Here is a 25,366-nt window from a genome sequence, read left to right on the forward strand (position 1 = left end):
CAGTAATGAAACAAGATAAGAGTACGCCAGACCAAATATCACATAACAAGCTTTGCTAAGGTGCCTTATAAAATTTCATATCCATACAGCTCATTTTATTCTCTAGATGAACTGCGGACAACACCACCTAGTAGGTAAATTTTAAATACCTATTATTCTTTCCTAATCATATAGTTTCCCAAAAATCACAAACCCAAAGTAACTATTTGGTGTACCACAGAGTTAATTATTACTTTTTTGTTTTTGTAATAAACAAGTTAAGAGGAAGCCACACCACGTTCCGTTCTGGCTTCGCTAAGATTGCATTCAAAATTTCAAATTTTATAGCTCATTTCACTATCTAGATGTCCTGTGGACAGATAGACAGACAAGAAATCATACAGAAAAGAAGTATTTACATCCCTTCTGCAGAAAAAGAGAAACTGAGCCTACTGAGTGATGGGCTTCAATGACGCTCAGTTAAATTTCATGGTTGGACATGCACCATAATAGAATTCATTCTTGCCTATGTAGAAAAGAATTTCATGCAAAATTGAAAGTATACAGATAAATTCTTTCTTGAGATATAAAAACACGATTTTGTTCATTATCTTAGTTTTTATAACCATCTTAAAATATTGAATACCCAAATTAATAGCTCCAGTAAGTTAGCAAGGGTACTACAACACGCTGAAGTCAAATATTGTCACCTACTTTGAACATTGACTCTATTAAATTTTTTTAACTCACTTGTAAAATCTCATATGATTATACACAGTTTGTTACAATTTTATTTATTCTGCAATTTTCTCATTGCCATAATAGTTACCCATAAGACCAATGTAAAAATATCTGTGTTAAGACTCAGCCAAATCCCATCAGTTGACATGCACCATCATCGGACTCAAGAGAAATGAAGCTTTATGCACAATTTGAAGTCTATAGATCAGTTCATTTTCATATCATGTAGATAGACAGACAGGAATGAAATTTGTCCAGCTCCTCAAGTGATAACATTAATGTTTCTTGTGCTATAAGTATGTGGATCTTTGTATTTCTGTTACATTTTCCTGATTTTGATTGTATTTATAAAATTACTTGAAATGCATATAAGCTAAAAAAAACTGCAATATATTATTTAAAAACAGTTGTATATTAAATGAATAAAAATGTAAGTAATATTTAGTAATTTTTATATTAGATTAATGAAGTAGGTATTCTGATTATTGGTGATGAAATATTAATCAGTAAAAATTTAAATTATTTGGTTGATAATTAGTGCAGATAAAATACTTACAGGATAGATAGTGGAAATTTCATCAATCATTATTATATAGGTGCATACTTACATCTTGGGGAGGATGAGGGAGAATTAAATGAACCAAACTAAGTTTGTTATCATACTTAATTATTACTTAAATAAATAAACAAAATTAATGAAACATTGCAATATTTCAAATGTTTGTTAATTTCCTTCAATTACTATTCATTATTAGTTTTTATACAGGCTACTTCAAAGAAAGTTTCCAAAAAAATGATAGTAAAATCTTACAGAAGTAGGTAAATAATTGACAGTTATTGTGTGGTTTGTTTTAAGGTTGATTTCTTAAACTGTGCAAACGTATCTTCATTATGCTGTGAAGACATGCCACAGCATTTATGATGTTTAGTGTTTATCAGCTGCACACTAGCCAAGCCGTGTTCAATGGCAAATGGCACTTGAAACAGAGGCTGATAAACCTATCAGACCAGATGTCGCACCTCTACACTCCACATACTCATATATCACACCTTCTTTGTGTGTAACTGGGACCACTGCCCAAATTAAGTGAGAGCCAAGTAGTACGGATATGACTGTAAGGTAAAAAGTTTGATATTTTGAACAAATTGCTTATTTCAAAACATTTTGTCAAATATTAACTGTTTCAGAACTGTAAATTTCTGTTACATTTTTAAATTTGTTAAGCACTTTTTGTAATGTAACATCAGACTAAATGATGAAAAATCTTAATTCTATGATCAATAACAGATAGATGTCTTTAATTATTTTTAACTGACTGCCTCTGAGGCCCAAATTTTAAACAAATTATTAAGTTCCTTATTAAATGTACCAATATTGTTATTGATTTAATGCAGTTATTACAATTAGTATTTTGGTAGGTCCTTAATCAATGAGGTTTCTTGATTTTGTTGAATATTGATGCAAAATAAATGTTATTGCTTGGTTTTGTGAGTAAAGCATAAAATATAATTATTGCTCAGATAAAACAGTTTTGTCCAGAAACTTTACAAATGATTTTACCAAGTCAGTTGTTCCACCCACCAACGAAGACTGTGTGTTCAGTCTGACACCTTGGTAAAACTAGTAAGCAGTGATAAAAGGAGTAAACATTTGTATCAATTATATACGTTGTTTATGGCACTGCAGATTGTCGTGTACACTTGTGGGGAGACTCAGGCAGCCATTGGCATCAAGACCTCTCTCTAAGTTATTACCTACTTTATTTTGCTGCTCTATGCCTTTTTTATTTTAGCATAAATGTGTCCCAAATATTTTCATACTATGAATACAAATATTTTTAATACTTTTCTCTTTAACTCTATTAAAACTCTCAAACTTGATTCAGAAGTGCTTTAATTTTATTGTCATTTGTTACATAAAGTGCTTTATAGTATTATTTTGGGAATTTGAATAGCAAATACAGATCACTCAAAAATTGAAATGTCAAACTGTTATAAATATTTACCTACGAACCGTAGCAGGCGATCTGGATTCTATTTGAAGAAGCGGCAAACTAAACGATACCTATTCATGTTGTTACTTTTTGTCAGCCTCATGTTCATGATACTTTATGAGTTCTATTTCACCATCGCTGAACGAGCCAAGAATGGAGAGTCAGAGGCGGGGATCTTTGAGTCTATCTTGTGTCAGGTGAGTGGCAAAATATGTTCTATGGTACATTCACGCATCAATATTTTGTCTTTGAAACTCTGTATGAAAAAATTTATAACGTGTATTGTTTTCATGATTTCTCAGTACTCTTTTACTGATATATTTGCATAAAAAGGCTCCTTGTAAAATTTGCATCCTTCTTTGTCCTCTCCTTTTGCACCTTTCAAACTCCACACTATGTCAAAATGTATTTCATATCTAGAGCAGTTTCAGATAACTTTAGATTACAACATTTCTCAGTTGACAGGTTTCCTCCAGTTCTTTCCAATAATTTTAGTTAACAATTCTGCCAATCAGTCTAGAAAGTTTACATATATAGTGATCAGTCACGCACATCAAAAGGTAATCGAGTAGTAAAAAACTTGAATTATTATTAGTATATACAAATTACTTAACTATATTCTCACGATATTCGTTAACAACATACGCATATAATCGGCTTGATAAATACTGTTCAACAATAAAAAATCGCTGCTCCTAGGAAACGTCATATTTACAAAGCAGTAAACTCAACAATACTACAGACTTAATGTGGCTAGTATCTATTTCAATGGTGTCTACATTTTTTGTTGGTAGTACATTTGATACTATCTTGCGGGAGTCAATATGAATAATTCATCAAAACTACTATTTACAAAAACATTCTATTTTATGTGCACAACTTAATGATCACTCTATACTATTAAAATTGCTATTGCATTAAAATTCCAATATTTGATGAAATTAAATTATTAATCTGCATATAATATTGCTTCCTTAGAAAATCCCTTTGAACCTGGAAACTCAAATCCAAGTCCTGAAATCAAATCAAAACTTCTCTATTCCATAAAATGTACATTTGTATACATTGAACTAAGTCAATTCAATATATCTATAAAAATATACATTACTAGTCAAAAAACAAAAAATGTCATCTTTCTTATTAAAAAAATATATATAATAAAAATAAGAATATAATCAAACAAAAACTGACATACAAAAGAAATCAATTAACCAATATGTTTATAATTGAATTAGTATTTCATTTCACCTGATTGTTGAAATTTTAGGGTTTGCTGTTTTTATGTCTTTATTTCAAACACTATGAGCACTCATAACACGACCAAATTCATTACTTTTATAAGCTATCTCAATTAGGCATTACAAATGGTCATATATTGTTCAGTATTGTACCTTTTGATGTGAGATTGTAGAATAGCATTTTTGAAAAATCTTCCCTGCTCCCAAAGCGTAGAACATTTTAGATAAGCTAACAGAAGTCCCAAGAAACCATCTCTAACATTTTGCCAGTCAAAGATTTTTAACTAATGTGGTCATAAATTCAGTTGTGAATCCCAACCTGGTAATTGATTAGAAATTAACTATCAAATGTCATTACTTTAATCCTTCAAACTTTAAGTTCCGCGTACTTTAATGGTGGTTTATATCTTCAACAACTACCAAGCTACATGTTACCTTTTTTATTTATATTTTGAAATTAATATTAGTGTTTAGTTTATTCTAGTGGCGCTATTCTTTGCACCTTCCAGTATTATGGAATAAAGTGGTTTGACAATTGGCTACATCCGTGGTTCAACTAGGTAATTGTCTATTGTCTAGTTAAATGAGTGGTTATGAAATTCATTAATAAAATTGTCTTTTTGACTTGGCATGGAATTTGTAGGTGTCTAAGCACAGATTTTGTAGTGAGTTTATATGTCACATCTCAATTGTTTATGGGAATCCCCATATTTGAGAAACCTACCAGGCAAACCTATTACGTATTACCTATTACCTATTATGAAAAATTCAATGTTCACAAAATTATGATGTTAGAATCTCTTTATCCATTTGGAGAAAAAGTTTTAACTGCCGATTCAGTTATCTGGTGATCATGCACACTACTTTGCTAAGTTACTCTAAAGGAGGTAGTACCTACCCTTATACCCATTGTGGTTGTAATTTTGACTGGCTTGAATATTTTCCAACATTCTGAAAGAAATAACCATTCTATGGAATTCATCTTAATGATTTGTTGTCACAAAATAAATGTTTTTACCATAAAACTTCATTACGTATTATTTTCAAAATAATAAAATTCTATTCCAATCACTGTTATAAGTTTTCATACGTTTTAGCTGTATCTTAAGAACTAACTTTTTGCACACTTTTTGGTAGATAGCTAAAAGACAGTTTCAGTGTTTTAAATGGAATTTTTAAGAAAACTTGTTCACTAAAATAAGCACATATGGTGAAGTATATATAAAAATATGGGAAAAAATAACATAATGTTCCACTTTATATTAGCGTGCAAGCACTCAACATTTTATGCGCTGTCATGGTCTGCCACTAACTCATAACATTATTAGCATACAATTATTAGCATATTCTAGTAGTAACTTTGTTTAGTTTTGCTTAAGGTTACTTCAAGCCAACTAACATAACATGCTTTAAATAAAATTATTGGTTTAAGACAAGTCCTTTAATATAATTTAAAAAATTTTTCTAATGGTTAGTGAATTTTAAATACATCTTTCTATCATTAATATTGTTTAAATACGTATAAAAGTTTTTTTTATAATTTAAGTGTCTAAGCAAGCTATCTTACGTAGAGTCATCACTTTTGGTCACTTTTGGTTTGCTTAGAACTCAAAAAAACCTTTATAAAGTTTATTTTTATAGATGGATTCAGGACAAAATAAAAAAATATTTGATAAATAAATGGTAAAAATGGCGATCTAATACTAAAATGATGTGATTTTAATTTATATTCATGAGTGCTTCGTGAAATATTAATTTGTTTGTGTAAGAGTCACATGATCTTCTATCCTTACCTTTACTGTGGAGATTACTTTACGTGGAGATACTTTACACTGTGGATAAGCGCTTATTATTACTTTAGGTACGGTTCTCAAAGCAACCCTTACACAATTTACAAGTATAAGAAATCTTTTCCTTAATCACCCAGGTCAATTACCCAGGCTCATTCATTTGCCCTATCATCACGTTGTTGGAAATTTACTTACAACCATGCTACTGATCAATGATTTGATCCATAAGATAGCTGATAGTGTTGTTGACTGTAGATCGATGAATGCCCCATCCTGTCCTATACCAGACTGGAAAACCAGGTTACTAATAAATAGTAGGAATATTTCCATTTGGTTTTTCTTCTTGATATTCCACCACCATGAGTGTTATTCACAATGAGAAACACGTTTGTCAAAAAATCTACAGTTTAGTTTATGAAACTAGCTGTTTACAACTACTTATCTAAGTTTTTTACTATTTATAGCTATGACTTGTCAGAAATTGTAAACCTTTCTCTAACGAATCGGTATGATCTCTACCGTGGTTGTAACATGACTGATAGGCATACAAAATACAATAAACAAGGGCTAAACCAGGGGGGGGGATCAAGTATTATCCTTAACAGACTTGAAAATTTCCTTACAATTGTTCCAAAAGAATCTAGTGGCAGGGTTTTATTCAGATCAGTTTTCAAATAACTGCTTGTCTTTCAAATATTTTAAAGTACATTTTACCTCTAGAAAATGCTTACTTTTCTTTTTTACTTGAAACACAGCTCTTGCTGAAAAAAAACTAGTTTTAAACAAATATTTGTTTTTATTCACACTACCCATTGATTTAACAGGTTATCAGTCATTGATTCAATAATTATCACTCAGTTTAGATAAGATAACAAAATAAGAGATAATGTATTCTTCACACTAACCACAAGTATTCCATAAATACCAATGACTATTATGTAAAATAAAATGCAGAGAATTTATTTAGTGACATGGTCAGAATATGTTTTTATTTTTTGATGTCCTGTGTAGAATCAATAAACAGCATACAGAGAAATCAGCAGAGAGACATATAATTTGTTTTATGTAGCAATTAGTTTTATGTTTCTCAGTTGCTGCAGCAGTAAAAATATTTTTTACAATTTACTTCTTTTTCATTATTTTGATGACATAGCAATGAGTTACACACACATTTAAATAAAAGAAAACACCAAACAAGGTTCGATTTTGGGCCCAATTTATTTACATTATTTGTATCATTTATACATAATTTAACTCTTAAGTTTAACTCTGAAATAGTTCAATTAATTTGTTGACAGTACAACCTCTCTTTAATTAAGAAATAATTACATTGATTATGCTGTAAGCAAACCATCAGTGATATTTTTAAATGGTTTGAAAACATTTACTTAATATTGGAAATTCCATATAAAATATTTTAACTTTCAAAACAATGCATAGATATAGACATAATTTATTCATGAATTACGTTATCATAAGTTAAAGAGCAGGTATATTGTCAAATACAGTTTCAAAACAATAAATTATATCCTGAATATATCATGAAATTTGTTGTCAATTTAAAACTATATTAAAAGACTAGGTGTATTAAAAGCAAAGCAATTCTTTTCATGAATCCCATTATCAAAATGAAATAATTATATAGGCGAAGATATCACCCCCATCACCACCACCAGTCTATCCGGAACACACAGTATTAACAGAGTACAGGGATGTCTACAAGTTGCAAATCTAATCAATTAAATCAAAGTATCCTTTATTCATACTGTATAATGTACAAAATAGTGTCACATTTAGTAAGTATCAAATAAATTAAACAACAATACAAAGTATTATTCAAAATAAAATACTAATTATTACAGTGTTTTACTCTGTATATCCTAATAATATGATAAATGCCAAAGTGCCTTTGTTTGTTTGTTTTGCTTTCACGAACAAACTGTTCAACCAATTGTACTGAAATTTTTCATAGACGTTCTTACGATCTCTGGGATGAATGTATAGGCTTATTCTTATTTTGAAAATCTCTCAGGGCTATGCCCCACTGGCCTTAAAGTAGTGAAAAATGCCATCTTGGTCTCTAAAGTTGTAAAATATTATTTCAAAAAGCCTGTTAAATGTAATAAACTATTCTGGATATACATTGTTTATTATTTTCAGTTTATTTACATATATATTGAGTATATTCTAATGTAAGTAATTTCTATTAATAGTAGGAATAACCATTATTTTTAAAGCCATTTCAGATTTCAGTGATATTTTTTTCATCTTGGGAAGTTAAACTCAATATTGGCGTCGAATAAAATTGACTCAAACCAGAGGTGCTCATAATGGTGCAAAACCTGCAAAATTGCGTTCAAAGCCACGGGTAACTGCCAGTGATAAAATAAATATCTCTTACCATTTTAATTTAAATAAAACGTATTTACAGAATAAGGGGGGTTTTCAAGTAATTATTCCTTCAGTACATTTTTTTTTAATTTCAGGTGATCTTTAATACATTTTCTTTCCTGTGGAGTTTTTCTAAAAGGTATTATACCCATATAAGTATATTTCTTTTTAATAAATTCTAATATCGGTTTTTCTATATTTTTTAATTTTCAGTTCTTTTATAGTGTTATATTGTTGAACTCTCTCCAAAGATAGATTTTATATAATATTCTGTAGTTAAACAGACAGATTCTAAAATGTGTATACTGTATATTGTAAGTAAACAAGATTTAGATTATTAAGGACACATAAACTAATAATTTTCAGAAGTGCATAACTACCTGAAGAAACTTTAGATTTTAAATAATCTACTTGGATGCCCCATATGTTTAACATACATAGTCTTAGGAATGTAACAGTATCAATCTGTTCTAATTCATTGGTACCTATTTATAATAATGGATTCATTTCTTGTGATTGTTTTGTCCTAAATGTTGTATAATTATTTTTTTCCCTATTCAAAAGTAAACTTTTTGAGGAAAAGAAATTGACCGGTGTGTGATGTGATAGGTTTAAAAAACAAGACATTTCAATTTCTTTAACTGACTTTCCTGAAAGTAAGTTAGCATAATCAGCTTATAAACAAATTGCACTGTTTCTGGAAACATTCTATGGCACACCTTTAAGGTAACAGAGAAATAATAATGGACCCAAAATGGAGCCCTGAGGAACACCATTTTTAACAATTTTTAATTAATGAAGTGATTTTATGTAGTTGATTGTTCATGTATGACTAATCTCAACATATTACTTCATATTTTCTAAATATGATTTTATCAACTTTAGGGTTCTGTTATTTATACCAATATTGTTTAATGTATTTAACAAAATGCAATGTTATACACTATCAAATGCCCTACTGAGATCCATAAATATACCAACTTCTTCTGTATTCACAGCTTAAGCAATTGAAGTTACAAAGTCATTTAGTGCTGTCACAGTGGAGTTTCCTGGACTAAATATATGTTGTACCTCATAATAAAAATTAATCATTTCCAGATAATGTAATAATTGTTTATATATAACTTGTTCAAAAATTTGACTAAAATTTTGAAGGAGAGGCATTAGCTATAACTGTTACATCTTGAACGTCTCTCTTTTTTAAATTGGTAATACTTCAGGGAGCTTCGGTTTATCTGGAAAAATCAGGAAATTAATGATGTGTTTTTAATGTGGGTCAGTGAACAACCAACTCAAACTGAATTTGCTTTATTAGTGTTATAGATATTTTGTCATATCCCGTAGAATGTTTGTTGTCAAAAATTTTAAAACAACTATATGATTCACTACTATTCATTACTGCCAATAGTTTGGAAATTGAAGTGCTGCTTATTTAAGTTATGGAGTATATTTACAATAATGTTGTCAGTAAGAGGCTGATGGAGATTTGGCAACACTGTCTCCTCAGCAGCACTGATGAAGTGATTTAACATATATTTCTTCTCAATTGGTGCATCAAAACAATCATTCAAGACTGTAGAGTTTAGTACCTACAAATTTCCTGATGATTTGTGTAATGCTGTTGTTCTGATTTTTTAGTTGTTCTGTTTAATTTTTAGTAATTCTCTTATTACTCCTAAGACTTATAATTGATTTGTGTTCATGTTTGTAAAACAATTGTCTATAGTACTAGATGAATTGTTTGTAACCCTAGTGGGAAAAATGATTAATCTTTTCAAAAAAGGCTCATCATAAGAAGCTTTTGGTGACCTTATATAATTATACAGCCTAAAATAAAAGTTATTCCCATAAATTTGAATTCACATGTGGAGCATTCAAAACAGTTCTTATGTAGTTAGATTTCTTGTATTGATGGTAATTTCATTTGTTTTGAAATTACATTAACGTGTGAACTCCACCACCAGTAGTTGATGTTCTACAATAATAATTACACAGTCTACAGACAGCAAAATTTAATCGTTGCATATCAGAATCTTTCATAGAATGTTCACTAAAGGCAATAATATTAGTCTGCACTTCATTAAAAGTAACTAGCTGTTTCCCGCGGCTTCGCACGCGTCTCTTAAGCTTTGCCCGTATATTTCTTTGCCTTCAAATAGTGTTTGGATATTTTAATATACGTAACTACTGTGTTGTAATTGCAGTTTATAATGTGCAGGCGCTTTGATAACTTTTATATCTTGCAGTACAGCCTGGTGGTTAGTTACATCAATGGGCATTGCGTATAAACCTTCTACATAGAAAAATACAAATTTTCATAGTGATCGGTCCAATAGTTTCTGAGTCTATAAAGGACAAACACACAAACATTCATTTTTATATATTATGATTGCAGAAACAGTTTAAACAAAATTTGTCGTTTCTCTTAAGCTTACTCTATGCTTTAAAACTATAAGTGTAAAGAAATTTATATATAAATATATTTTTTGTCGCATTATATATGTTTACAAAGAACAGCTGATTAAAAATTTGAAAAGACTCTTTCACTTAATAACATATGTTTGCTGCAATGCATTTCTTACGGGTATTTCTGTAACCAGTGGGGCGGAATCCTGAATCGGGAAAGGGATAAAAAGTATCCTATAACCTTCTACAGATCAAGATGAACAAATTAAAAAAAAAATTAGGCGAATCCGTCCAGCCGTTTGTGAGTGATGCTGTTACACACGAACAGTTTCATTTTTATATATATAGATCTGCAGCATTTGTATTCTATTTACTAAGTACTGTATATTTTGGTGCATTATAATTAGGCTATTCTTAGAGGTACTTAGACATTTATTTACATGATTCACACCAGAACTACCATTTAAGACTCCTCTAATATCAACCTTACATGTACACTTTTTCGTTATATGTTTCTCATTATAGCTTTCATAAGGCAGTTTTGCCCACTTGTGAACTTTGAGATGGTGAAGTTTTCACTGGAACCTTAATCACATTGGACTGGTTTGTAGGTGAGCAATCAATGTTGGCTGGTAATCCGGGCTGGCAAACGTGGGGAGAAACCATCTTGGAGTTTGGGTTAGACAATGATACAGTTGTTGATACATTGTCATCAGTCTTATTAATATTATAGTTGTCTTCATCTTCCTGGATTGAAACATGAAGAAATTTGCATACATTTTCTACAAACTATGGATAAGAGAGTCCATTTCTTAGATCGGTTTAACTTTGCTCATTATGTATCACTACCGCCACACTAGCTCCAGTGCTAACTTGAAATTTATGAATATTCTTCACAAAATGTTATATTTTGATCTTACCATGTACACTACACATAGATGAAAATATAATTCTTGAATTTTTTTGTTGTAAAATCTTCAATTAAGCTCGGAAATGCTACATCATAAGAAATTATTGAAGAATTGTTTTGTACACCTGCCTTGTGACTAAACTCAAGATAAGATAAGAGCCTTGGTAGTTTTGGTAGGCCAAGTTTTCAATAATAAGATTGCAGAAGTTAGGTTTTCAAATTTTTTCTTAAAAACCCCAGCAACACCTGTGCTCATCTGTTTCTCTTTATTGAAGTATGTAGAGATATACAATGTGAAAAAGCTGTTGCAGAAATGTTCTAGAACCTTTGTCATATTTTCTTAAATTATTTTAATTTGGTTTTAGGATTACAATATTTTTTTTGGGTTCAAAAGAAGATTTAATATTGGTGTCATGCTCAATGTTACCTAGCTCTTAGTATGATGAAGTTTAAACTCAAGTCACCAGCCAGGTTGCTATTTACATTACTAGCAGATAATTGTTATAATTAATACAATTTTCAGGATCTTTTCTGACCATACCACCAAATAATAGCTTGAATAATAATAAGGGTCAATTTAGTTTTACCAAGACCATTCAAATGAATACCATGTTGCATTAAATGAAATCTTTCTAGTCTGTTATGATTAATAATACATTAGGATCCTTGTTATGATTTATATTAAATAATTGTTAAATACTGACAGTCAATATTTAGGCAATTATTTGTCCCTCCTAGTTGAGTCTACAGAGTCTTTAATGTTAGATTCAAAAACTTTAATTAATGTTGTGATTAGCCTTACATAACCGAAAGTATTCATCTCTCCATTGATTGGATTTACATATCTTTTTAGAAATATAGTTTCCTCGACTGTCAGATTTACTTCTGGTGGTTCAAACCATAAATGTTCAACACAGCTAGAGTTTTCAATGTACTAGTTTTAGATTTTGTAATTGTTGGTCACATGTTTGAGGTTGCACTGCTCATCATAAATTTTAGTTTTCATCCATAATATCAATGTTGTATAAAGCCATGTACTTATTTTATGTAGGTATTTCATACAGCTTTCTTGGGTATTCCATTTAGTCTTTTGTACTTTAATTTAACCTCAGTCCAATGGTGCTCCAAGGATTACCATTTACTAACTTGTGAGTTGCTTTATTAGTGTATTCTTGGTGTAATGAAGTCACTTATTTGTTTACATTTTTGTTGATTGTACCTTTGATGGCAGGCTTTGTTGCCTTTATCAACATAGGACATAGATTCCGCAGTCTGTTGTATTCACATTTTCTGTTACACAATACTGAAGCAAGTTGTGCACATTTACATGTCTTAAATTTTTTTGCAAGTTTCCTGTGTTCTCTAGTTCCAACTGTTTCACTATTCTATCTAAAGTTGTTTTGACAGAGTAACAGTTTCCATTTTCAAGAGACTCAAAATAGAAAAAAAAGTTTTTATCTTTCACGTACAGGAGCAAGCTCCAGTGAGAGTCTTGGTTTTGTATATATTTATTTTCATTAATAATTAAATTTTTATTGCTGACTAGGACCAGAACATAAAAGTTTTCAGTAAGATTTTAAAGGCTTCAATACACTAGAAAAATCTTCAAGGGATTTTATGTCTAAGCTGAAAACTGGTTTAGTCAGTAAAATAGAGTTGTTTCTATCCACAGGTGAGACAGTTAAATAAAAAATATTTGTATGGCATCTTCAGTCTCACCCAATCATCTTCCGAGAGGGAAATACACTTAAATGCATCATTTTCAGTATTAGTTTGTGCTTTATTATATTTCTCCTAGAGGTTTAAGCAATCAAAATTCACACTTACATTTTTTTGTAGTATTTTTGGGAGTTTCAGCAGATTAATGCTCGAGACTTGAATATTTGAGGGTATTCAATTTAATGTCTTGATTTTCAGCCATTATCGGTAGTGAAATATTCAATCTAGTATTTTTAGAGGACTTTCTAATTAAACCAATTGAGTTGCTCCACCATGATTACGGATTGTGTCTGGAACATCATATTGCACTCAATTGTGCACCTGATGAGGCAATGAGACCACCTCTTCATCCAGACTGCATTTTTTGGATGGAGAGTTCATTTTGAGTTTCTTTGTTAACGACTATTTTGGATCTCTTCAGATGGACTTTGACTCCAGATTCCAGGAGTCAAGTCTGTGACAGCGTCAAATTTCAAACACTGCATTATACAACAGGTGAAATGGTGCTGAACACAACATTTGTATTATCTTTTTTTATAAAAATCTAAATATTCCAGTTATTTATGCCATCTATTTTGGCACCATCACTCTTGTTATAAATTGGAATAACTCAAATATCTTTAAGTTTATACATAAGGAGTTAGTGAATTAAAAGGGGTAAATAAAATACAATTGAATTGTTGCACTTTTGTTCATGGGCAAGTAATGAGACCAAAATAAACATGAATTGGTTCCTCCATACTGAAAACAATCACTCAGATAAATCCAAGACATACTGAATAGGGTATAAATGAAAGGTATTGAGTAGGTTTTTTCTTGTAATTTCCTAAAAGTTCTAGTATAATTAATTTAGATACAATAAATAATGTTCTTCATGTATATCCAGATCAAATATATATGAAATATTCAATCTAGTATTTTCAGAGGACTTTCTTATTAAACCAACTGAGTTGCTCCACCATGATTAGGGATTGTGTCTGGAACATCATATTGCACTCAATTGTGTACCTGATGTGCACAAATATATTCTGGATAAATAGTTGCTATCAGTCAATATTTTATAAATTGATTGACAGGATAAAAATGTATGTGGTAAATTTAATGTTGGCAAGGTGGAATATCAGCTGATAAGTCAAACTGACAGGTTTTAGGTTAGTTTGAAATAATTAATAATAAACAAACCCAGATAGTTCAAGACACTAGTTTCGAATTGCACTGTCGAAACCTAAAACTTCTGAGTGAAATAGGTTTATTGGAAAACCATGTGCATATATTTTTAGAAGTTTAGTAACTTTCTTCAAATTTGAAATGTTTTTAAATCTAAGCAATTTATTGGTAGTATTAACATTATGAGTAATGAAGAAATTGTTCAAACTAAAGTAATTATTCAAACATGATGTCGTAAACTTATAACTTTTTAATGTTTAAATGTCTCTCACTATGATAATAATGTGTGACTGAACTTCCAGGGTTAAGTTATTCCTCACTACTGCAGTTTACAGCTCTTGAGTTAACAGTAATTTGTTTCACTGATTTCTACTTAACATTCCTGTACATATATGTTTCCTAATCATATCTTATTTGATTTTTAAGTTTAACACATTTTTTTATTACAGTATTTATTTAGTTAGCTTGTACAGTACATTTTCTAGGTATTCATGTTAACTGTTTGCCCAAAGAAGGACAATTCTTCAGTGATACAATTAAGGAATAAAGTTGAAGACATCAACAAAGCGCAGACAATCAGAAACTCTGATAGATTTGAGATTACAGAAGAAACCATTGTCTTCGTGATTCAGGTAAATGTGATTTTTTTCAGATTCAAGCTATAAGTATAATGAAGTACTAAATGATTCATGTTGTTAGAATAGAATCTTAATTCAACAACCAGATTATAACTCTCATTGTACTGAAGGTAACATATTTTTTTATAACAATTAACATGAAAGAAACATTTTTTTATGAACATGAAAAGAAAAGCCATTTAGCATTTACTTCATTTGAATTGTATTTACAGATATGATTTTAACAAATAAAACCTTAGTAACTAAATGTTAAATATTTGAGACTCGATAATTATGTTTCACATTCAAAATTAGCTGGATAGTGTGTGAAAATTTGAGATTTAGCAGGGTTATAACATTTAGAACTAGAACATAAAACAGCTTTAGTCACATAAAATTAGTGTATGGAATATTCTGTTCAGTGCTGAAACCATTCCTACTTACAGGTTCACAAAAGATCAGCTCACTTGAGGGGACTCATTGAAAGCCTTCATTCAGTAGTGGGTATCAATTCTTCTCTTCTGATATTCAGTCATGATTACTTTGACGAGGAAATCAATGAAGTAGTGAATTCTGTTGATTTCGCGCCAGTGATGCAAATATTCTTACCATTCAGTATTCAGTTATATCCTGCAGAGTTCCCAGGATTCAGTCCTAATGACTGTCCTTGGGATGTGGGTGTTCAAAAGTAAGTACAGTGTTGAATGTTTTGTATACTTAGTTGCAAAAGTACATAGACTGTTAATAATAAATTTACATTTTCCTTGGTTGGCTGAAGATCCTTCTAATGATATTTATTCTTAAAGGTTATGAAGTTAAAATAAGACTTCAGACTTCAATATGGCAGTAAATTTGTCGGCTATGTTGAGTATTTTGCTGCTCATTATTGTTACTATTCAAATTTAAAATGAGAACAAACTATCTAAGAGCAGTAGCAGTAGTGTTTATAGTTCTAGTTAAAGTATTTCTAAACATGTATAAATTAAAAACTAATCCAGTTTCCATATTCAATTTCAAGTTATTTACCAAAAGTACATATAAAAAGTGTACACAATTCAGGACAAGTTATATTAATACAAAATTGAAGTTAAACTATATCATTAGACTATTCACAAGTATTTCTTACAACTATTTCTAAATAGTCATAAAAAATAGTTTGACATTAATGTGGTTTTGGAATTTCAAATTTAAAAAAGAATCTGTGGTTTATTATATCCTACAATGATTGCCACGTTTTTACTTTAACCCCGCTACCAAATACAAAAAGTACAGAAAAAATATTGTAGTTGTAAAAATAATAATAATATTGAATTTCAGTGAAATGTTTCGGGTAAATAAAAATATTTTTTTGAAAAACTGTGTCTCTGTATATGTAATAAACATTGGACTTGACTAATGGATTTTGATAAAATTTGGCATAAATATATTATTAGCTATGTGCATGTACACTTTTATCTAACATCTACCAAATTAATTAAAAATATTAGTTAAATGATCATTACTTACATGCATTTGCTGATACTTACATGCTGATGCTTAACAAAATGGTGAAAAAAGCTCTTTAAAAAATAAAAACTTTGGTTATTAGTGATAATATTTGTTTTGGGATATCCAATTAATAAATTGAATTTTGAAAATAAAATATCTGTTGCATTTTTATATATCAGCTATGATCATATATGGATCAGTTTATACTAGATTTTTCATGCAGGTGTATTTAATTAACACCTAAATACTTTATCCACGTTTTAACATTTGAATTATTTTAAACTATATAATAATAATTATGTGCCATATTTTTGTTCTGCTTAATTTATCTTGTTTTATTATAAACAGTCTCTGACTCCTTTGTGAACTTTTACAAGATCGCATAAAACATTTTCAAGACCTTTCAACAATTAATTTTATAAAATGTAGATATGTCCACATGATATTCTGGAATGAAGAAGGATTGCAATATCACTTTAGCATTGAGTTCTACAGTCACAGTTAATTACTACAAATAAATTATAAGTAGTAAATTAGCTGCCAATCCTGTTCCATTTTGAATTTATTAAAACTATGATCCAAATTCCTCCCATGATGCTGGGAAAAGCTACCCTTTTGAAAGTCTCACCTTGATGCTGGTTCTGCACTCATGATGGTTTGGGTAATGTGGAAAAGTTAATTGAGGTGTTAAAAATTATTAAAAACCTCAGATCTAAAGGTTTTTGTTGACAAACAAAATTTTTGTGAAGTACATAATTACCTTCTGTTAATATTATAAACTATTTGTCTGTACGGTTTTGTAGATAGTTCCCATAACTCCTGGTTTTGTAGAAGAATCAAGATCCACCAAACCTCTCAGTTACACCTACCGGGAAAATTCCCATCACTTAAATTTGTCATTAAACCTTGAATAGAACTAATACATGGACAGAAATATATGTTTACAATGTTTGAGGATAGCTCTTACAAGATGTTGACAGAATAGAGTTGCAGGGCCAAACAGCTGGACTGCCAGGGTGCCCAGACCCCAGACCATTATGGACACTACAGACAGGGTGAGGTCACCCAGATCAAACATCACTGGTGGTGGAAGATCAACAGGGTGTTTGATCACCTCAAAGTCACCAAAAATTTTGATGGTAATAGAAATTATTTCTATTTGCCATCTCTATTTCTATTTATTATTTCTAACCTTAGTTATACAGCGGGTAATAAATATTGTTAAGGCTTGTTATATTTCCCCTTTTCAATGATAAGCAAAGAAGTGCCAAGAAATACCAATCTCCTGTTATACGCATGTACCTGTAAATGATGAAGAATACTAACGTCTGGATATCAGGACTTTTTGAGTTTAATTTTATATATATATATATATATATATAGCACATTCACCCGGCAAGTGAGAGATCCGGGTTCGACTCCTGGCGGAGCAAGTACTTTTTGCGATTCAATGTTTATTGAAATTATATATATATATATCAAATCGTCAACCTAAAAATGTATGAAAAATGTAGGAAAAACATTACTGGTGGTGAAAGATAAACAGGGTATTTGATCAGCTCGAAGTCACCAGTAATTTGGATAGTAATAAAAGTTATTTCTACCTGTTTATTATGTAAAGGTATTAAATAAGAGATAGATAGGGAAGAGGCTATAACATTGACTGACATACAGGAAACTGGCCAGACATACATAATCTGTAATTGAACATAATATCCTCTGTTGAAATGGATTAATAGAATATGAATTGCTTACATGAACTATGAACCAACTTGGTTCTATCTGACATAATTGGAAAGGGGTGCAGGCAAAGCGCTTTCTTTTAGTCCAGGAAGTAAGAACCAATTTGCATTGCACATGTTCATGTTTGTTGTTTTTGTTCATGAATACAAACTAGTTTTTTATGAAACAATAGAGACATTTGCCCTGACACAGAAGTTGATCATTAGATACACTGGTTTTGGTGAAGATTGAAATGGGAAATTAGCAAAAGGGTTAAAAATACTAAACAGTAAGTTTTGCAAAGGTTATATTTTTCAACTTGACACACATAAAACTAACCTTTACACAAGATAAAGAAACTGAATATGGTAACTTTTAGGTAATTTTTTAGACTATTGATCTCTTTTGCTAATGGTGATGTAACTATCTGAATTTTGTATAACATTATGAAACAATCAGCCATGCTCCAAGTCAATTTTGATTTCATTGGCAAATTGATCTTGCTTACATAATGCTTTAGTTTGTTAAAAGTGTAATAAATATTTTCAAGGAAATTTTTTGTTGTGTTAATGTTTTCCCTTTTGAAAGAAGGAACCTTAATACGTTAAGCAAATTTCTCAGGATCATTTAAAAATTTAATTTTCCCGTGTTGTGGCTGTAATTAAAATCTAAATTTAAATAGGTTTCTATGAATTTTGAGAAATTGAAAGGTTAGAAATAGTTTGAACCCTAGTGATAGTTTCATTTGTTTTGTATCTGATAACTTTACTTAACCCCAATAATAAGATACAAAAGCTAACAATAAACATCAATAGCAGTAAAAAAAACCTATTTATTTTATTTCTACAAGTCAAGCTAAAAAATAAGAGTGAAGAGTGTCTTTTTTCTAACGATTATATGGTAATTTATACCCAACCATTTTATTTGGTGTTTTTAACTGATTTGCTAACTTCCCATTTCAACCCTCATGAAAACTGGCACCACTCATGAACAATTTATGCTTTTGGAGAAATTTCTGTATTGATTTAATAAATAAAAACAGCATTGTGTTCCTATACCAAGTTGCTCTCACGTACCAGATTGTTGGAGTTGGCAAGACATGGTTGCTGATGGCAAAGTGAGCAGATACCATCTTGAAGCTCACAAAATAGGGAACTTTGTTCCCTTAATGTGTACTATTTTACCAACAATATTTATTACCATATGGGTGCCAGATGGTAATATTGAAAACATCTGAGACTAGTCTCCAAAAATTTTATCTGGCAATCAGAGGGTTAATATTGTCTACCATGTCAGTTACAGTTATGTAATCCTCATGAGGCCAATTGACATTGTTGGTATATCTAATTAGTTAATTATAGTTGCAAGAAATTCTACTAGTACTAGATAATTAAATATGTATGTCCTTCAATATAGTTATCCTGAAACAATGCTCTAATTTATTGAAGGTTATGTTCTGTTCCTGGAGGAAGATTATTACGTAGCCCCTGACATCCTACATACACTACATCTGATGATCGACTTTTCCGTAGACAATTGTACTGAATGCAACAGCTTTCACCTTGGGACTTTCACAAAAACTCTAAGTTATGAAGAGGAAGCGAATAAGGTGTGTATTTAATTATTGGAGAAAAATGATATAGCACAATTTAGAATGCTGTAACAGTTTAACACTTTGAGGTGTTCTTTACAATGGAGAACTACTATTTTACAAGTACTAGAGGAGATGGTGGACAAGAGCAATTTATAGTTCCATGGATGGTTATAAGTGCAGGAGAGTCCAAGAAAAACATTTCTTGATCTTACACTCCATAACTACAATAGCTAACTTGAATACAGTATTTTTGCAAAAAACCCAAAGCTTCAGACAAAACTACTCACACTAATTCATACCACCCATATCCACATAAGATTACTGAATATAATTCAATGGTACACAGATTGTTAAATGTCCTGTTCAGTCCTGATAACTACAACAAAGAACTTTCCATCATTAAATATACGAGTTTAACTATGGCCAGCAGTTATATATTATTTACATACTTTAAAGTAACATAATTGACACAATGTTATTTGAATGATAAAAATAGGAAGTTATCCATTCCAAAAACACTGATAATGAAAAGAATACAACCACAGCATTGAAAATGGTTTAAAAAAAGAATTAAAAAGGCACGATAGAATTTCAATACATTCTAACAGAATCACTTTATTAGTACCATCAATCTTGTACTGTATTGACTCTCCCCTTACTCTGTTTGATAAAATCTTAACAGGCTGGTGGCCCATGAGAACAGATAGAATAAGGCTTAAAAGGGGATCAGCTTCTCCATAAAAAAATTGTAAATTGCAGAATTGATACTTTGTAGAACGCTTATCGTCCAGTCATTTAAGGTTTTATCTGCGTAAAAATTCCTAGTGAGCTGAATTTTGGTATACACCTTCATTATAGCGTTTCAATGAAGATATGAAAAATCGACATTGATATCGTGCTGGCTAAAAAAGTTATAAGGGTCAAAAGGTCACAAAAATCAGTTTTTCACGAATATCTTGCGACGTATGGCTTGGAGGCCAATAAAGGTCAGTATAAAAATTATTCCTCATACGATAATCTACAAAAAATATCTCTTGCATTTTCCTGTAAAGTCAACCGTTTTCGGGCCTTTAAAAAAGGCACGAGTATTTTGTAAGACCCTAGTATTTTGGGGAAGAAACGTTTATGTGCACTTATGATTTTATTTGAAATATCAATTTTGTAAATCTACTTGTAAGAAAATACTAGTTTTAAGCTTGTTATTCAATTTTCAATTTTGTTAAAAATATTGTAAAAAAAGATTTCTTTGAGAAAATAAATGTATAAAATTTTTAACATGTAGCTCAGAAGACATCGCTGCAGAATCCATAATGAGATTCATCATAAATATTACAGTTTCCAACCTTCTGATTCTGTAATATATTTGTATGCCCAGGTAGATATAGGACAATGGAACAACCTAGGTTTCTCATTCAATCGCACGTTCTGGAACGTACTGCGAGAATGTGCCAGTGTGTTCTGCACATTTGATGACTACAATTGGGACTGGAGTTACCAGTATGCTGCACAGCAATGCTTCTTCCAGAAACTAACACCACTCGTTGTGAGAGCCTCCCGGGTATTCCATGTGGGAGACTGGTAAGTAGAAGCAATAATAGCCCCAAAACAGAAAATCTGAACTTATGCTATGATTCTCTATTGATACACGGTCATAAAATTTAAAATACATTCTTGTAGTACATGAAACATTTACTTCAATAAGAGTGCTTTACCAGTATCTTAATTCAGATTTGACTTTGTAATCCTATTGTTGTTTTCCAAAAGGACGTTAAAACTTTTGCCTTGAGATAAAAGACGTGAATTTGAAAAAAGAAATAGAGATAATGATTTTAACAAAACAATTTCCTACTACCCATTTAATTTATTTTGCTTAGAAAACTTCAAGCTGTTTAAAATTGTAAAATTGATTGATTACAATAAAGGAGATGCAATACTCAGGGAGCAATTCATTAAGGACAAGAAAGAACCTTCTTAAAATCATGTGGTCGTCTGTTTGTCTATCCGTCCGTAAGATAACTATTGGTAGAAAGATCCTAGAGACTTGATACATGGTTTTTTTAATCCAATGAACAACATTACTGATTTTGAGATCAAAATTAAAGATTAAAAAATGATAAAATTTGTACATTCAACTTATGGGTAGCCTTAATGATAACTAAAAGAAATCTGAGAATAAACAAATTTGTAAACAAACTAATTACAAATAATCATTGTGACACAGTAATAAATGTGATGAATTTACTTTGTTGGGTTGATTGGCAATACTTTCATTACAGTCTGTTGGGTTCTTCAATACTTTTTTCATTGTATTCAATACCTTTCCCATGGAATTAGTTTATTGAACTAGAGGTTAAAGTACAATATTCATATTATTTTAGCTTTGAACATAATACAAAATTGTGCTTTTTGAAGTGATGGGATGCATAACCAGAGAGATGACTGCAACTTTGAGACTTCGCTCCAATCAGCCAAGGACTTGGTGGAGTCGGAGAAGAGGTACTTTTTCCCAGAAAGCTTGATTATATTAGGGAGGAATTATCATCAGGCGAGAGTTCAGAAGGGATGGGGAGGTTGGTCTGACCCTCGGGACATCCAACTGTGTCTCGACATCACTTCTCTGGATACTAGCTGACGGAAACATACATTTACCAATTGTTTATGTATACATGTGATTAATCCTATATTGATATGGATTGTATATAGCTCGAATTTTGTATCTACGAGTATTATAATTTGTTAATAAATAGTGTTTTTGTACAGTTTATTTGTTTGGTAATTGGAACTATAACAGCCCCTGCTCACTTTGCTCAAAATCACAATGGTTTCAAACTATTTTCATAATGTGACTGGAATGAGTCCAATTCAGTCTAAGAATCGAAACTATTTATCTGATAGAAAATGCTAGTTTGGGTAAACTCACAAGTTAATGAAATCTCTTCCAAAGTACTAAAATTCTGTGCTAATGAACTGGCTCTACCATTGGTTACCATATTCAAAAAAATCTTTTAAAAAAGGAAAGTTTCCTTCAAAACTAAAAATTTCTAAAGTTTTCCCTAAATTTAAAACTGGTTGCAAACATGATGTGAACAATTATAGACCAATTTCACTAATTCCATTCTCAAAGCTATGTGAAAGAATCGTACTCCAAAGACTCCTTGATCACTGCGCGCAGCACAACCTGCTAAATGAAAATCAACATGGATTTACAAAAGGGAAATTAACTACTACAGCATTGATCAAACTAATTGATTCTGTCACAGATAGCATTGAAGAGGGAAAATTGACCACAGCCTTGTTTCTTGGCTTAAGCAAAGCATTTGACTGCCTCAGCCACAACATCATTCTGAAGAAACTAGAACTGCTTGGGATAAAAGGGACAGCAAATGATTGGTTTGGTAGCTAGTTAAAGGACCGTACATAACTAGTTGAGCTCAACCACTTGTCAAATGGCATTACTAAGGCAATCAGGTCAAAAGCTCTTCCAGTGCTTAGAGGTGTGCCACAAGGCTCCCCGTATTAGGACAAGTAATTTTCATACTTTTCACTAATGACCTTCCCCAACATCTAGAAATCATTGCACACCTCTTATGTATGCCAACGACACTACCCTACTCCTGAACCAACAATCTGCAGATAGTCTTGCCATCTCATCTTACATAGCACTCAACATGGCCATCCAGTATTGCTATGGAAATGATCTTATAGTAAACCCATCAAAGACTAATCAGATTGCTTTTGGAAGAAGAGCACTAGAAGTCCCAGACATTACTGATGTCAGTATTGAAGGGCAGCTGAAATTTCTTGGTGTAACAATAGATACCGACCTAAATTGGATCAAACATGTAGATAACCTTAGCAAAAAACTCAATACCATGCACTTTGTGGTTAAACAAATTCTTTCTCTCAGTAGCCCAGAAACTGCAAAAATAACCTAATTTTCTCTGTTTGAATCCCACTTGTGTTATGGTTTAGCTGCATGGTGTGGAACTACTGCTTCAAATCTTCAACGAATTTTAATCATACAAATGAAATTATGACACTGGCTGGTCTCCAACCTCTTGAAGGCTGTAGGGAGACATTTAAGTCTCTAAAGATTCTCACTGTCATTTCACTTTACATTCAAGAAGTAATAATGTATGCTGATGGGGAAAATCTTCCAAGAAACAATGCTGTACACCACTACAACACCAGAAATGCTGAACTCTACAACCTTCCAGCAAATCATCTGAGGCTTTACGAGCGGAAACCTTTGTACATGGGTTGTACATAGCTCTATAACCGCCTACCACCTCACCTGTTGTCCAAAAGAGGAAAGGAATTGAAGACCACTCTACATGAATGGCATATAAAACACCCATTCTACACTCTAGAAGAGTTTCTGCAAAAATTCTTTCCCTAATGTTAATGTATTTATGACACTATTTATAATCTCAAACATTGTAAATAAAGATATTCTCATTCTCAAGTGAGTTAACTCGTTATAAAGTAATATGAAAGGAAAATTCTCAAAACAGTCAATATTCTCCTCTCCAGCCCTGCCATTGTTCCACAACTGAGGCATAGAAAATTGTTTGTTTTGAAGTTGTACAAGAGAAGACTGTTCTGTTTCACATCTCAATTAATTTTTTTATTTATTTTATTACTCCTAAATATTTTAATTTCATTCTAATCAAAATTAATAATGATTAATAATGCCTTGCCTATGAATTGATTTTTTTGGCATAGAGATTTTAATCAATGTAAAAGATTAAGTAAACCACCTAAACACTAAGTACAGTAATAACTGTGTCTTAATCATTATTGGAATTGTAGAAATGGGTAAATATGAGTATATTTCTGATGCATCGTCTAGAATCCTGAACAAATCTGTGTAACCATCAGCTCCATACATTTTCATGAAATTATATAGGACAAAACATGAGTGCCAAGTTTCTTTCAAGGTAACTCATTATTTTTATGCATGGTCTTATAGAAAAACTGAAATAATGATCTATCAGACAGTAAATTAGATATAAAGTCTGACTCAACAAACAGTCAAGAGGGACAGGGGACAGTTTTGAATTGTAATATTACACATATGCTCTTATATTAATCATTCCCATTCAAAGTACTTTCCTCCCACGTCTTCCTTAACAAAGCTGATTAATGCCCATTCAGTTGACATGTGGTATATTTTACTTTAAGTAGTATGCCTACACTTTGTGAGGAGTATAAATAAGTAATAATAAACAAAGAGCTGTCAAACTTTTGTATGAAACACAGAATAAGTGTTATTTGTAAATAAATTCAAAATTATTCTACAATAACTAACTTTATGTTCCCTCAGATTGAACAGTTATCTTCATCCATTTCTCAAACCACTTCGCTTAACACTAAAACTTCTTGGAATCACAAAAGGAAGTATAGCCACACCTGGTACCAACGGATACTTTAACTTAAACGTTTTTAGAATAGTGTTATTTTATCTCTTCAACAGTTCTATGTAACCTATTCATGGCGTAATAAAGATCAATCCTCTGTCGTAATCAGCAAGTCAAGTTGACTGATAATAATCTAATTTCATATACCTACAGATATATTATCTACTATCTATAGCTATTATTACTTATA

The 25,366-nt window shown here is 31.0% G+C and overlaps 1 protein-coding gene across 10 annotated transcripts; it reads left to right on the top strand.

Moving 5' to 3' along the window:
• The first annotated feature begins 1,718 nt into the window (after nucleotides 1-1,718).
• Nucleotides 1,719-22,518, top strand: LOC124352700 (alpha-1,6-mannosyl-glycoprotein 2-beta-N-acetylglucosaminyltransferase-like). 10 transcript variants are annotated; one of them, XM_046802305.1, is made up of 8 exons: nucleotides 1,719-1,840; nucleotides 2,740-2,911; nucleotides 14,821-14,967; nucleotides 15,399-15,640; nucleotides 17,434-17,579; nucleotides 19,611-19,771; nucleotides 21,132-21,334; nucleotides 22,169-22,518. In XM_046802305.1, the coding sequence occupies exons 1-8, from the start codon at nucleotides 1,830-1,832 to the stop codon at nucleotides 22,386-22,388; spliced, it is 1,302 nt and encodes a 433-aa protein (XP_046658261.1). In that variant the 5' UTR covers nucleotides 1,719-1,829; the 3' UTR covers nucleotides 22,389-22,518. The 10 variants fall into 10 exon arrangements, with proteins under 10 accessions (XP_046658261.1, XP_046658265.1, XP_046658266.1 ...); XM_046802309.1 differs by having other exon boundaries at nucleotides 1,720-1,840; nucleotides 2,812-2,911; XM_046802310.1 differs by having other exon boundaries at nucleotides 1,720-1,840; nucleotides 2,812-2,911; nucleotides 14,848-14,967.
• The last annotated feature ends 2,848 nt before the right edge of the window (nucleotides 22,519-25,366 follow it).

This window comes from Homalodisca vitripennis, chromosome 1 (assembly GCF_021130785.1).
Source record: "Homalodisca vitripennis isolate AUS2020 chromosome 1, UT_GWSS_2.1, whole genome shotgun sequence".
In the NCBI taxonomy this organism is placed as follows: Eukaryota; Metazoa; Arthropoda; class Insecta; order Hemiptera; family Cicadellidae; genus Homalodisca; species Homalodisca vitripennis.